At 41.9% G+C, this 16,290-nt stretch overlaps 1 protein-coding gene across 7 annotated transcripts in view; it reads left to right on the top strand.

The window, feature by feature from the left end:
* Positions 1-1,396: 1,396 nt before the first annotated feature.
* The window catches only part of atp11a (ATPase phospholipid transporting 11A), a 49,872-nt gene continuing 34,978 nt past the window's right edge, over positions 1,397-16,290 (top strand). For all 7 annotated transcript variants that reach the window (XM_061716130.1, XM_061716131.1, XM_061716133.1 and 4 more), the window contains exon 1: positions 1,397-1,789. In XM_061716130.1, coding sequence (XP_061572114.1) covers positions 1,745-1,789 — 45 coding nt within the window. In that variant the 5' untranslated portion in view covers positions 1,397-1,744. The remainder of the gene's footprint in view (positions 1,790-16,290) is intronic.

Here is a 16,290-nt window from a genome sequence, read left to right as displayed (position 1 = left end):
AAAAAAACAAACAACAATAACCACAAATGATTACAAAGACAGAAACTATGTGCAATAAATATTTTGAAAATAACCAAATGGACAAATAAAGTCGCATAAAACTAATGGAAACAAAATAACCAAAATGACTAACCCGGATGGTTTAAAACATAAATGATAAATAGACTTAAAACAGTGATGCAGCAATGCCAATCATCTAAAGCTCACATGGTTGGATGCACAAAACAATCACAAACTACATTTGTCTGGTTTTTAATTATCCCTCAGTGTTCCTTAGTTTTATTTCACTTTTTTAGTCAACAACACAAAAGGAAACATAAAGAGAGTTAATAAAATTATCAATACTATGTTCAGTGCTACTGTAGCTTTATATCATAACATAAAAATAGCATTTTTGTGAAATAAATTAAAAAAGTGGCATCTTTAATAAACTCTTCTGAAAACCCCAGATATTTGTTTTTGTTAATGTCCATTTCAATACCTAACGGGGAACTAAGCAACTTCAAGTCTTATATAAAATAATATGTTTAATGTAACATGTTATAAAAACAGGTCTGGGGAAAAAAAGTAACAAGAATGACAATTTTTCAGTTTTCTTTTAAAAAGTATTGGTTATATTTTGTATGTATGCAAAGGAAACGGTTGTTATTAAAATAGTGAAATTTATTCTGACGCTTCAACTGAACCCGCCGAAAAGCGTATCCTGGAAACGGCGGATGGACAAATGAACGAAAATATTTCCTTCCTGAAATGACGCTGCGTACTTTGGTTCCGCCTTGACTGACCTCCCCAACAATTAACTAATTTGGACTAATCGTGCAAAGGTTATACTTATAATTGTTTAGTTTTGTATCTACTACTATTTGACAAATATATATGAAGAAAAATAACAACAACAGCAACATACAATTAAAACGCATTTAAGTGGACCTCTGCTTATAGATGGTTTTTATAACGTTTGTTAGTAGTAAGGGCAAATATGCTATCATAGTGCACTATAAAAGTTGTTTTCTAACACATCCTATCCTGTCCAGGATGAACAAAGATAATACTAGCATTTTATATTTTCTATGTGATTTTAAATATAATTACTTTTAAATGTGAGAGCAAGTGTAACAACTTTAACAACTGTCTTACGACAACATTTACAAACAACATTTAGGTTAGTTGAACATAACATAAACTCCGTACTAGATGTACATCCTCGCCCCGAGTAAAAAAAAAAAAAAATCAATAGTCTATAATTAATTGAAACGACCAATCAATTACACCCTGGAAACGCTAGAGCGCATGCGCTCACCTTCAGCCAGAGCACCACCTGGCCCCGCGTGACGTACATGAAAGAAAATCTCCTTTCGCCGGCGGCGAGAGACAAGTAGATTATTAGTAGTCGGTCGGAGGGACGAGGCAGTGCAAGAGAAGACAGCCAGGTTTCAGTCTAGTCCCGCTTGTTGAGCAGCAGCAGCTCACTTGTCTGAGCCTGCATGAACTGTGATAAACTGCCGACACTCCCCCGTGACTTGTAACGCCTGTTTCGGTCTCCGGAGGTGAGGACAGGTCTGCAGGCTCCGGAGCGGCTCTCCACCACCGAAACCTTCTTATTCACCAAGATAAGAAGGGAGACAGAGAGAGAGAGTCATGGATAAAAGAAAAGAAATGATAAGCAGCTAGCGCCTGTAGGGAAGTAAGCTTAGGGAAAGAGTGAGAAACAAGACGAAGTGTCGGGAGAAGGAGGAAGAGCAGGATGGGGATGGATTTCAGCACTCTGCGGACCCTCATCAGCCGATATGTAAGTTTTTACTCTTCATTTTTAATCATCTTTATTTGCTTTCGTTACTTTCTTTCCTCTATATACAGTTTTAATGTGAGAATACGTGAACTTTTGTCACTATTGGTTTAAAATTCCGTCGAAGCAGTTACTCATCCGGCTTAAGTTTCACAAACCAGCGAGAAAGGGAGGGGAAATGAAAGCAGCTCTGACGTCAGAGAACAAGAAAGTGATAACCAATTCATTGGGATAGAAGTTTAGATTTTTGTTGAAAAGTGCACCACCACCCCCCGCATACAAGTGTAATTACATATTAAGGTTAATCAGCAACTGCATCTTCACACACACCTATGTTATTTTTCTAAGGATGTGCAAAAACATCAGATTTTTGATTCAGCACATGTAAAAATAACTCAATTTCTTGTAGGGGTGAGCAAAAATATTGATACGGCAATATATCGCGATACATAGTCTCCCGATACGATATCGATATTCAATGTATGTATCGCGATATATTGCCGTATCAATATTTTTGCCCACCCCTAGCTGCACTTTATTTTGTGATTTCAGTGTGGGTGAGACACTGCATTTTATTTTTGTCACTTTAAGTCAGTGGCAAGTAGCTGCACTTTATTTTGTGATTTCAGTGTGGGTGAGACACTACATTTTTATTTTGAGTATTTTGTATCTAAGAATAATGCACACACTGCACTTTTCATTGTGTTTCAGTGTGTTTTTTCATGCAAATATGTTGCATAATTAAAATGGAAAGTTTGAATTACATTGTTTTGACTCAGTCTGTCCAATGCATTATCACTATCATCTGATGTACATACAACTTGGATTTTAAGATGTGTAATGCATTTTTACATTTTTCGGTGAATTATGTAGAATATCGCGATATATCGGGATATATCGCATAATCGGGATATCGCAATTTGTATCGTATCGTGGCTCAAGTATCGTGATGCGTATCGTATCGTGAGGACCCACCCCTAATTTCTTGCACAGACTGTTTGGAAATACTTGTATTTACCTATTAATATATAAATCCCCCCCTTTTAAACTTTCACTGCAGGAACTGGAGGGTTTGGTCACTGTACTGTCACTATTACGCTCCATCTCCTGGTTGAATCAGAAAACAAATGGAGTCACATGAATTATGTAATCCATTTGTTGTCTTCCTGTTAGCCAAATAAATGGGCAGCAGTGGAGCAGCAGGCTCATGTGGATGAGAGTTGCATTAGGCTCCACAGTAATGTGTTTGACTATAATCCACACGGTGCAAGCCCCCCTCACATGAGAGCCGGTGAGGTTTATACCTCAGCTCCATGCTCAGTTCAAGCTTAGATACGCTCTTCCAACTGTTGCAGTTGGCTGTTTGAAGTCCCTGGTGTGTGTACGGTGACGGGAAAAACATGCAAAGACAAGTCTGTAGCCCCTTTCACACAGCCAGTTCGAGGCGGGAACGTTGCGCCTTTAAGCCGCCTCGCTGTTCTGTGTGAAAGTCACGGAGGCGGAATGGGGGGGCCAAGTGGCCCCACCAATAAGCCGGCAGCGGAGGTAGTCACAGAGCCGTCACAGAGACGAAACGGGGTCTGTGTGAATGACACAGCCGGCATGCCGCTGACATGACGGTCGGACTGACGCTGTCGTCACGCCTCTGATTGCGGAACGCCGGCATGCTGTGTGAATTTACAGACGGGAGCGGCGTTATGCCGGCGTTGTATGGTTCTGTGTGAACCAACAAAGGCGGCGTATTGGCAGGACTTCTTTACACCAATATTGCGGAATCTCTGTGTGAAAGGGGCTTGTGACTGATGGGATACGTGTCCTGACGGGGTCTGCTGCTGTAATTGCTCTGGACAAATGGGATAGGGATAAACGGATTGCCTTACTGCTGCAAAAATCTGGATCTAAAGAGACCGCTGAATACTTAAGACCAGGGTTATGAACATTGTCTGCTTGTCAGTACCCGGCTTTTGTGAAATATTAGTCAATAGCATGAGCTAGATGTATTATGAATAGGTCTCCCTTTGCACATGTGTAAAATTAGGAAACATGCAGTATGTACTATTTAAAATCAACAATGAGTCAATTTTCCATCACGTTAGGAGCGCTCACGTGCAATGTCACTGATTTCTAGCCAACTGTTCCTATTTTTCCCATTTTTAATGCCCCTATTTGTCATATCTGTAACTAAAATAAATATTGGCCTTAAAATTGTTGTATCAACAGTTGCTGAACATTTTAAAACGTTTGCTTATTTTTTTGTTGATTTAATTTTCACTAAACGACAAAAGTTTTTCAGCATCTTGACAGTGAAGCGTAAAATTGTACATTATAACTAGATAAATATTGAAAGAAGAATCCTGTACGATGCCTGATATTGTTTTATTTTCAAATGCAAAGCATAATATTGTATTTCTCTTAGTTTTAAAGGCCGTCTAATGATTTGTAGCTTGATTGAAACGTTTAACTCTGAATCCTGGCATCTGCTTTTAAGGCAGTATGCTGTGGGCATGTTTAAATGTGTCTCTTCATACGCAAAAGTAACAGATTTTATGGAGAGATATTAACTAAGATTTCACAATAGTTAAACAATAAACTGAAGCGAGTGACCCTGACTGTGGAAACACGTCCTGGAATGTTTCAGAAGTACGTTAACTCCTTGTGTTAAAATTAAAATAATCCGAACGGGTGATTCTATCAATCAAGTCTGAGAAACAAACATTTTAAATTTAAATGCACAATCCATGTGCACAAATCCACTTCCTATGACGCTTAAGGGGAAAATGAAATAACCTATAATACCAGCTTTGTTTGATATCCCATGAAACCATGCTACATTTTCTTAAAAGGATAATGACAAAACCTCATTACGATGTCGGTTCCATTGAGTCTACTGGTGACCAGTGGCACCGCTGTGCGGTCTTAAAAGCCAGTCTCCTCAGTTGCTGCCATCTCTGGTTAGGAAAAAGGCTGAGGATGTTATGTAAGCCTGTCGTGTTGGGTTCCTTAGATAAGATCAATGGAGGACCAGACAGGTTTTCTATGGCTTCCCTTTATTCCAGCACACCAAACATTTACATTACCCAGAATGCATTGCAACATATAGTGTAGGAAGTCCCCGCCTAGACAGCCCCCTACTGTCCTGGCATATCATTGCACATAACTTACACCACATCTCCCCTTCTGAGAACTGTTTTACCACAACATTAAACTTAGTTATTCTAACAGTTATACTTGAGTTTGCTGCTACCAAAATTCACCAAACAAGAATATTTCACCATATTAGTCACACATAAATTTGGTCCTGCTTAACCCATAAAATGAAAATCTGAAAATCAACATAATAACAACATACAGCATTTCCCTTTTTTTTCACATAACTTTGTTTCTTCAACATAACATAGTACATCTCTTTTTTTTTTTTTTTTTTTTTCACATGTTTCACAAGTTCAGTCTCTCTGGCTTAATGACAGGTCTTCCTGACCTGGTTCGAATAATTGGAGGGGAGCGTTGTGACCCCTCTGTGGACACAGCAACAGTGTCATGGGCAGTGTCCTGCAGGTCTTCCTCAGCTGCTTGCCCCTGTGTCGTGCTGCTGTTGTCTTTGGCCATAGGCACAAGGTGGCGACGATTCCTCCTGATACTGCCCTGAGGCCCGCTGACCAGGTAGGATCTGGGTGTCTCGTGCGTGGATGTTACAGTACCTGGTGTTTTGGTGTCAGTGACCCACACGCGATCTCCCGGGGACAGTTGAGGGAGATTTCTCACCCTGTGTCTGTGATTGTAGTTGTTTGCGTCCATCCGCCTCCTCTCCTCCTCCCTGCTCTGTACTGCTCGAAGATCTGGGATGGCTGGCTCGAGCACTGCAGGAAACGAAGGTACTGTGGTGCGCAGCCTCCGGCCCATAAGCAGCTGGGCTGGACTGAAGCCGTTACTCAGGGGAGTGCTCCTGTAGGCCAGCAGTGCACGGTATGGATCGGACGCCTTCTTCAGCAGGTTTTTGATGGTTTGGACGGCACGCTCGGCCTCGCCGTTGCTTTGAGGATATCTCGGGCTGCTCGTCACATGCTCGAACTCGTACTCCGCTGCAAATGCTGACATCTGGGCACCTGAAAACTGTGGCCCATTGTCTGTGATGAAAGTCTCTGGTATGCCATGCCTGGCAAACATGGACTTGAGGTGCACGATGACATCAGCACACCTAGTCGGGCTCAGCTGGGCAATCTCAATGTACCTGGAGAAATAATCCACAACCATTAAATACTTAGTGTTCTTTAATGTAAACAGGTCGGCCCCTACCTTCTGCCATGGTCTGTCCGGCAGCCTGGTAGGCATGAGAGGCTCGGCTGCGTTGTTCCGTTCCTTGACACACGCAACACATTTCAGCACCAGCTCTCCGATCTGGCTACTGAGGCCTGGCCACCACACTGATTGTTTGGCCCGCTCGCGACACTTGACTATTCCCTGGTGCCCGTCGTGTAACTTCTCTAGCACACTGTTCCTCATCACTGAGGGGATTACTAGTCTAGTCCCCCGCAATAACAGTCCATTGTGTGTGCTGAGTACGGCTCTTTCAGCCCAGTAGGGCCTCACCAGAGTGTCCAGTCTGCTGCGATCTGGCCAGCCCTCTGCACAGTGTCTCATCACCTCCGAACAGATGCTGTCTGCGCTCAGCTGTTTGCGCAGCTCTGACAGGTAGGCCTCGCTCGCTGGCACGTTTGACAGCACGTAGTCCACATAAATGTTTGTCTCTTCCATCAGGCCATCGCCGTCTGTGACTCCACCTGATTTCAGCGGAGCACGGGAGAGTGTGTCTGCAGCCGTGAGGCTCTTCCCTGGAACGTGTGTGATGGTGTACCTGTATCGCATGAGTCTCATCCTGAATCTTTGTATTCTAGGTGGGAGTGTGTCCAGTGCCTGTCCACCTAGCAGGCTCACGAGGGGTTTGTGGTCGGTCTCCAGCTCAAAGTGAAGGCCGATGATGAAGTTGCTGAACCTTTCACATGCCCAGGTCAGGGCCAGCGCTTCCTTCTCCACCTGAGCGTACCTCTGCTCCGTGCTCGTGAGTGCTCTGGATGCGTATGCCACCGGCGCCCAGGTGCCCTGATACTCCTGAAGAAGAACCCCACCTAGACCGTATGATGAGGCGTCGGCAGAGATTTTCAGGTTCTTGTTCGGGTCGTACAACTGCAGCACCGGGGTGGACGACAGCTCTTTTTTGAGAACGTTGAATGCTTGGCTTTGCTCTGAGCCCCAGTACCACTGGTTCTTTTTTGATAGCAAGTCCCTTAGCGCTTTGTCTTTTTCAGCTAGGTTTGGCAAGAATTTACCTAGCTGGTTTACCATGCCCAGGAAGCTCCTGAGCTCGCTGATGTTCTGTGGCGGATCCATCTCTTGCATGGCGCATGTCTTATCTGGGTCCGGCCGGACTCCCTCTGGCGATATGATGTAGCCGAGGAACTTCACCGTTGTCTGGTTGAATACACACTTGGCTGTGTTCAGAGTGATGCCTGCCTCTTGTGCCTTTTCCAGAACTGCATGCACGCGGGCGTCATGCTCAGCCTGCGTGGACCCCCATATGAGCACATCATCCATGTGGCAGACGACTCCTTCCAGCCCCTCTGTCACCTTCACCATCCGGTTCTGGAAGTGTTCTGGCGCTGACGAGATGCCAAATGGAAGGCGGTTGTAAAAGTAGCGTCCGAATGGGGTGATAAATGTTGTATAGTGGGCACAGTCTTTAGTCAGTGGGATTTGCCAGAACCCCATGTTGGCATCTATCTTTGAGAAGAACTTTGCCCCTGAGAGCATGCCTAGAGTCTGGTCCACTGACGGGAGGATGAACTTTTCCCGCCGTACAGCTTCATTCAGTGGAGAGAGGTCGACGCAGATCCTGACCTCGTCTTTAGCCTTCTTTGGTGCCACCACCATGCCGGAGCACCACTCGGTTGGTTCCTCAATCCGGCTGATGACTCCGAGCTGCTCCATGCGCTGGAGCTCCTGCTTTACTTTTCCCATCAGAGGTAGTGGGACACGTCGTGGCACTTTCAGAGACACAGGCTTGGCGTCAGGTTTGAGCTTAATGGTGTATGGCTGTTGTACTAGTCCCAGCCCATCACACAGCTTCGGATAAGTCTGCTTTACTGAGTCCATGTCAATACTGTCTATCCTTGCTACCAGCCTGAGGTTGACTGATGCAAGACGGCTCAGCAGAGCTGTGGTCAGGTTTTTAATCACGTACATGTCCTCTGTGGTGTGCTTGTCACCGCAGTACAGTACTTCTCTGGCCACCCCAAGTACAGACAATGGCTTATGCCCGGGCCCAAACAGTGCTTTGTTGCCCGGTGCTAGGCTGCTGGATGCCCCCCCACATATCTGTTTGTACACCCGCTCGGGTATGACGGTGACATCAGCCCCAGTGTCTATTTTAAAATGCACTTGAGTGTCTCTGATCTTCACGTCTACTGTCCATGCCTGTTTGCCTGCGTCTACTATGCCAAGGAAAATGTCCTCCTCTGTGTCCTCAGCCACCGCACTCACACACTTGTTAGACCTACACACTTTACTGTAATGTCCACGTTTCCCGCATTTATGACACTCTGCATTCTTTGCGGGGCAGTTGAAACTGGCATGAGCTGGTGTCTTACCACATCTCTGGCATGACTGCCCTGCTGCCGGTGTGTAGCGCCTGTCCTTGGCCTGCGTAGCTGGGCGTTTGCTTTTCCAAGCTGGCATTTTTTTTTCTTTGTCTTTATTGCTGCGGACTGCGTCCACTGTCGCTCTGTCCCCTCGAATATCCGTCTGTTGCCTTTTAATGTCCTCTGCTTGCCTGACCATGTTGATGGCTTTCGCCAAGTCCAGTCTACTCTCCATCTGCATTCTTTGCGAGAGTGCGCTGTCTCTGATGCCCACCACGATCCCACTTCTGACACCATGTCGTGTTGGGTTCCTTAGATAAGATCAATGGAGGACCAGACAGGTTTTCTATGGCTTCCCTTTATTCCAGCACACCAAACATTTACATTACCCAGAATGCATTGCAACATATAGTGTAGGAAGTCCCCGCCTAGACAGCCCCCTACTGTCCTGGCATATCATTGCACATAACTTACACCACAAGCCTATAGCTCTCTTTAAAAGTGTAACATGCAGAGTTGTAAATTTTATGGCTGTCTCTTGTGTTCAGGCTGAGCGAGAACAAAATGTATTCACAGTGGCATGCAGAGCACTAACCTACTATATTCATTCAGCTGCAGCATTATACCTTTTGTATTCTTTGCACAGGTTAGTTTGAGGCTTGGGAACTTTTTGAAAGTATAATGAATGTTATGAATAGTCTCTAACTGTATTATTATGCTTTTTTGCACCTTTCCTCCATTTTTGTGTCATTTTCTCAGCCTGCAGCCGCCACATTTTTCTGTAAAAGCAAGTTGAGAATGAGCCTCAAGAAAAAATAAACTTTCACGAGACGTAACCGTGCATACTAGCATACTTTTTTGTTGGAAAAAACCTAAATATACAATATTGACCCACAACACGGACTATTTTAAAAGTAATTCACCAGAATTGGGGTGTTATTGGTTTGATCCTGGTTCCATAGATGCATTAACTAAATCTTATGGGTAAAACTAGCCAAACTCTCAGTTTTTCGGTATTGCATCTATACTTTTGCAGAGCTTAGTAAGGGTTCCACTGAAAAATGAATATGTAGATATCCTCCAAGTTCTGGATGATTATCAAAACACATGAAAGTACGAAGTGGTGGAGGTTAACATGTGATGTGGCGATTGTAACTGGACGTGAGCGTGTTCACTCCCTCTTTAGTATTCCTCCAGAGGTCATACAGTTTTCCCAGTGTGTTTTTCGGAGTAGTGAACTTGCAGAATCATGCACGTGATTACAGACTTGGCATGTACAACGGTGTGTTCTGATCTACCAGGGAACCCTTTTCACTCCACCGTGATGCAAGTTGCAACAAAGCATGATAATAATGATTTAAAGTTGTTCGTATGCATCAGATACATCTCGCATACATTGGTGTGTCATGTCCAATCCAAAAGTAATTTATTTGCATTAGAGCTGTGATTATATTCTGATTGATTTAATGATAACAATAAGTAATTTCTGAGAATTGTTTTCTGTCTTTTCTCTCTTGCAGCTTCAGTAATAGATACAAACAAAGACGAATAGCCTTGGTTGTTGCATTGAGAGGTCAATGATTTGTTGTGGTTCAGTAAACTTGGCATCGTGCATCTTGGAAACAAACAAAGTGGAGGTGAATTGAAGCAGGCAGGCAGCATTCCTCTGTGGGGTTCCTGGACAGGAAATGCCCCTCCTCTGCTCAGTCTCCAGCTTCCTGTCTTCACATAGTGGATTAAAGGGTTTACTGGTGTCCACTATACCCTCATCATCTTAATCCAGTTTGCAGCAATACTTTCAAAGCTACGGCTTACATTCCACCTGGTTTGTTATCTAATTGATACTTGCAGGCTGGATGTCAAGTGTGCAAACACAAGGAGGGAATAAATGTTTTGAGCAGGAGGTGAATAGTGTAGCTGGTGATCATCCCACTGACTTACACACTGTTTGTTTGTTGTTGTTTTTATCTTCTGACTGTTTGTAAGCACGCAGCAGCCGGGTAGCCCGGTGACACACAGGACAGTGGATCGCATGAACTTTTTGGCTCTGTGTAGTTGTCAATAATTCATAAACCAACTTGCGCGCAGTGGAGACTGATGTTAGTGCAGCTTGTCATGGAGTCTTCTTCTATAGGGCTGCTCACTGTGGGGTTCAGGGATGCCCATAATTGCTTGAATGGATTACTTTAGATCCCTATCATGTAGAAAGAACAAATCTTTTAATCATCAAAGGTTTTTTGTAATTTCCCCCTCAAACCACTGATCACAGTCATATGAACTTTATGGAGGAAAATGATGAATAATCAAAAGACAATCCAACTAACTGTCTAAAAGCTGCATCAGTTGGATCTTTTTCCCTTTTTATCTAAAATAAATAAATAATTGAAGTGCATAATGACAGCTCCATTAGGTTATTTCAAATTTAATTACAGGATATTTAGAGTAAAATTCCTTCTTTCTTTCTTTGCATTTGGAATTAAGTGGAGCTGAGACAAACAAAACACGAACCATGTGCCTGGAGTCTTGAAACACTTAAGAGGATTATTGGACGAGAGAAGTCTTCATGGGTCTTGATGCAGGTTTTTCAGCAAAAGTGGATTCGTGTTTTTATTGACAGCTATGTTTATTTACCCTGTATCATGGTTTCTAAGCATGCTCATGTATGAGAGCATGAGCAGGTTTCCTGCCAGCTTCATGCTAAAAATTAAACATCTGCTCTTCCTTTTTTTTTTTTTTTGTCCTACAAACCACAGAGTGAATAAATGGCGTTAGCCTCATTACCTAAAGGGTTTAAAGACTCACTAAGCCATGTGCTCTTAAGATCGTTACTGGTTGCTTGTTGTGTCCTGCGTGAGTTTACTTGGATCATTTCTCTGGCAGTGCCACCGTTGCTTTATTTTATTGTATATCTTTTTGTTTGAGATTCATTTGTAAAATAAATAACTAATAATGAAACAGAGTTGAAGCAATAGTCCGAAGACCGCTAACAAAGTTGCTCCCCGTATCTTCTTCAACAGCACCTCATTTCTGTTAGTTATTTATTATACAAGGCAGTAATTCCTAACTATTTTGGATTTAAAGGCGCAGAACTGATTCTTCTGGCTCTTGACTGCCAGTTGCTTGTGTTTGTGTATTCTTTCAATTAAATCTCAACTTTTATTTTCATTTTTTACTTGTTTGGGAAAAGTCAAGTCCAGCTGCAGCGATTAAACAGTCCGGCTCATCACCACGCTGCCCAAGCGGTACCTGAAGGAGAGGGCGTGCTCCATTAAGATCTCCTATCAGTGGCGTTGCACTATCATTAACAGTGTATTACAGCCCATTGAACAAGGAGACAGATGATGGATAGCCCTGGCTTGATGGTGCATAGGGGGCCTCCATCTAAAGAGAGAGACTCGTACAGGCATGAAGAGGTGTGGGGTTTTTTTTTTAAAACTTAGGTCATCATTACACCATTTCTCCTGGTTTCCAGGGAAAGTGCTGAGGAAGGCAGGCTTTAATGTTCTCTGTCTGAGGCATTGATAGCTGGTCCTCTCACTGCTAGAGCACTTCATTCCCATGAGAGAGTAAGCTCCCTGTTTCCAGATGCTGATTGTGCATTGTAGATATCACCCCTCTCCCACTTCCCTTTTTTGTTGTTTAACCATTATGTCTACCCTTTTTCTTTGTTTGTTTGTCTGAGACATAAGAGGGTGATTGAGTCATTATTGGCTAGCTGCACTCACCTCACACAACAACTGTATGATGATGCATCATAATGTAACCTAATGGACAATCCACTATTTCCTTAATGTTTTAGTTGTATTGTGTTTATTTGTCAGATTTTTCAAGCCATAGCCTCCTGGCTACAATTCTTTTTCTTTCATTTTCTGTCTTCTATTAAGCCACAGTTCTTTGTGAATAAGCAGGTTAAAAGTTTTTTGTTTTAATTTTCACCGTTTCTCAGGCGTGCATCCGTTGCCATCTCAGTAGCATCCGCAGCAGACCACTTGTGTATTTTTAGTCACAGCAATTTAGTGTCAATGTGGAATAAATGTCCATGTTTGCATCTGTATTAGTTTTGTGAGCAAGCCTCAATGTTTGAGCAACATATTTTAGTTTCTTTTGCAGGGGGGCCCACAGATTTGCCTGTTGCCCGCTCCTCAAAGTGCATTTGTTTTAAAATGGTCGAATACAAAATGAGTATTATAAAAATATTGACTGAAAGTGAAGGTGATACAGGGCAGAGAGATGTATTCTGTACGAATGGCCAGTATAAAGCTGAAACTACAAAGTGCTCAAGTGGATTTCCTGCAACATTGATTATTCCGTAGCATTATCAATGCACTTTGGCAGCCACCGAGAGGTAGATGACGGCGATCCTCTCTAACCTCTCTCCGGCTGTCAGTCTGCCAGAAAAACAGCAGCACCAAGTGAAATAATACCAAGGCATGCACATCACTGCACCATGTGCCAGAGAGAACTGTAGAGATTGAATTAATTTATGCTCTGTAATCATGTATGACTGGTGTGAAAAAATGTGTTGCTCAGCAGTATGTCATTGGCATTTAATTGTGAAAATCTACTTTGTTGAGGAGCACTAAAAACCTCACAGGTGGAGTATAATTTTGACGTAAAATGGTTTTTAAGTTCTCAATCACAATTTGATGGTTTTGAACAGGTTTAGCGGAGAACTGTTCTCAAATTGAACGACTTATGGGATAAGTAATGGAACCGTGGTCCCATAAATATCTTTGAGTGCAGCATTACTCAGGGTGAGCCCAAATGACAAATTAAATCGTGCCACATGTTGCATTTTAACATCAATAAATAATCACCATGAATATTTGAGTGTAATTGCCGCAAACACAGGAGTCCACTACTAAATTTGTACCCCAGCTTTGCTTTTGTTTTACTTTGTGCCTTCGTGAGGCCGTAAATAGGCTGAACTCCGTTATCAGTTATCTTCAGTTTAAGAAAAATAAATGAAGTTGCAAAGGCAAGAAGCAGAAATAAAAAAAAAAAACAAACACATTCTAAAGATGTTTAAACTGATGACATGATACGTTTTTTGCTGAAATCCTTCAATGAACATAACCAGCTATTTCGTTTGTATTGTATACATGCTCCTCTTGTTCTTTTTTCCTTATGGACCCAACTTTAACTTGTCAGTTGCAGTGGTGAAGTGGAGGATACACTGAACTTCAGCCACCTGATGTGTATTTAAGAAGGTTTACCTCCTCGTTGCTATATATTTGAAGTACTCTCAAAGATTATCAAAGAAAATACTAATCAACTGCTGCAGCATCTTGAAAATAGCTGAAGGTACATTAGTTTGGGGTGTAGATTATCAGAAAACTAGATCTTTTTCAAGATTTTGCACGTCCAACCAGCGTTATGTTGTGCCAAAACGAGAGCAAGAGTGATTTTATGTGTATTTCAGCTGCCTTCTGTTCAGTAGGTGGTCCCGCTTTGTTTCATCAAGTTATTTTATCTTGTTACAATAGCTGTGTGAAACGGTGTAAACATTCATAAGCAGACAATAAAAGGATGTGGTGTATCAATTTTGTTGTAAGAATAATTACAAATATGCATTAAAGCTCTGCCAGACATGTAAGCTGAACTTTATTATCTGAGAATTGTAAGGTTTTTATAGAGAAGTCACAGCCTTTGGAGATCTAGTTCCCTCATGTTGCTCAGCCCATGTCAGGTGATCGATCTCATGAGAGCCACATGATGCCGGTACGTTCCCCTCACCCTCTTTATCCTGTTTTCCTCAAGGATGTGAAAGTTACATTTGTTGAGAAGCTTTGGGGTCTTTTCTGTTGAGAAGTTGTCAAACTTTTCTCATTCCTTGTTGCAGTAATGTTGCACTAGTCAGAGGTTGAAAAGTTAAGAGAAAAAGATTTGAACAATGGGAGATGAAAGATAAAATGAAAGAAATAACGATTTAGACATGAGAGACAGTAATAGACTTGGTGCTGGAAGTAAGTGCAGAGGAAAAGCTAACTTGGAGTCTGTTAATTTCATGCTTGTCAAGAATATAATGAAAAACAAATTGACCATATCTTAATTTTCTCCTTTACTGGCTCTTCTCACCCTCACACTGAGTGTGTCTGTATTTGTCTTCCTTAAACATGAAAGGGCAGCAGGATTCATGGGAACATGTGACTATGTAACGCAGAGAGTAGGACAAATCAAAACTGAGAGGAATGAAGCACAAATAACCTCAGCAGAACGCAGATGAAGCAAAAATGAGCTAAAAACAGCACAAAGACGAGAATAAACAACATTTTTGACTGAAGTTTTTTTCATCATGACTTCAGATGACAAATTTATAAGGAGTGGAAGATGCAGCTTTTAGCTCACTGTAATGTTGCATGCCATCAGTCAATCATATGATTGATTTTTAGATCACAATTCAGAACAACGCTTAAGCTCTGGGCAAGTTGTTTAACTCATAATGGAAATATTAAAAGGTTATGGATGGATGGTAATTAGACCAATCGCATACTTGTTAAAGTCTAACCCAGACTGCAACCTTATAAATCCTAAAACTAATAAGTATGAGGAGACCTACTCAGGTAACACTTTCATTTCCAGAAGTAAGCATTTCTCTTCTTTATTGTTCTCTGTCCTAATAAATCTCTCTCCATGGTTTTTCGTTCTTCATTTGGCCTTGCTGTACTGTTGAAAGTTTCACAAAGATAATAGTAAGTTAGAATGCTATTGAAAAATAACTCTTCTGAACATTTTTTTAGACCGTAATTTGAACTTTTGTGTCATCAAAGCATATTTTGACAAACCAAGGTTACATATAAAGTTTGCAACGAAGACTTCAAACTACAACAGAGGAGGTGCTAATCAAATGTACTTGATGAACTGATCATCAGAGTGTGAGCACCTCTGTAAAAGCAAAGGATGTGGCACTTTTCTGACTTGGAACATTCAGGTATTAACCTAAAGCCGAAAAGGAATAATATCAGCAATCTGGGAGGGGCTTTTACCACTTACAATTTAGTGTTCATTATTTTACAGTGAAAATTAACATTGACAAGTCAAAGGATCCTTAATGTTAAAGCTCTTGAGTAGAAACATAGTCAACAAGAATCAGCCTTTTTAGACTTGATGGAAAGGAAAACCTGCTTCTTTTGAAAAATAATATGGCGGTGTGGCTTAGGTTTGTAAAATTGCACCAGGAAGATAAATAAAAACAACCCTCAAAAGACATCTGGAACAAAGTACTTTGGGCATGCAAGACCAAAGCGGAGAGATCTGGCTATAATGCACAGTGCCATGTTTTGCAGAATATAAAATACAGCATCTGCATAAACACTTAATACAGGCTGTCAAGGACGGTGGAGGTGGTTTAGGTTTGTTTTGCAGCCACAAGAACTGGGACAATTGCAGTCTAGGTTGATCAAAAATCTGTGTAAGAAAGTATTGCAGAGGCAAACATGAGGCCACTGGTGTAACGGCAAATGCCAGAAGAAAATTGGGTCATGGAATAGGACAGTGACCTCGAACAAAGCAGCAAATCTATAACAGACTGGTTGTTTTTTTTGTAGCCAAAGTGTTGCTGTGGTGGGAGTGGGACCCTTTTTAAGATATTTGTATATAAACAGATGTCCACTAAGCTCAAGGAACTGAAGTGACGTTTATAAGAAAAGTGAGGCAAATTTCCTCTACAACAATTTTCAAAGACTGATGATGTCACACAGAAAACTAACATGTCGACCTGAGAACACCTGGTTGTACTGACCCTTTCAAAACGTTGCCATTTTGTCTTGTTTCAGTTTCTTGAAATGATAAAGATATTCTTAATAATCCAAAACGGCCAAAGCAGGAACAAGTTGAGGGCAGCTTTTATTAGTTTTTTGTTTAAGAAAAAAT

Source organism: Cololabis saira, chromosome 24 (assembly GCF_033807715.1).
Source record: "Cololabis saira isolate AMF1-May2022 chromosome 24, fColSai1.1, whole genome shotgun sequence".
In the NCBI taxonomy this organism is placed as follows: domain Eukaryota; kingdom Metazoa; phylum Chordata; class Actinopteri; order Beloniformes; family Belonidae; genus Cololabis; species Cololabis saira.
This window is presented reverse-complemented; position numbering and strand designations above follow the sequence as displayed.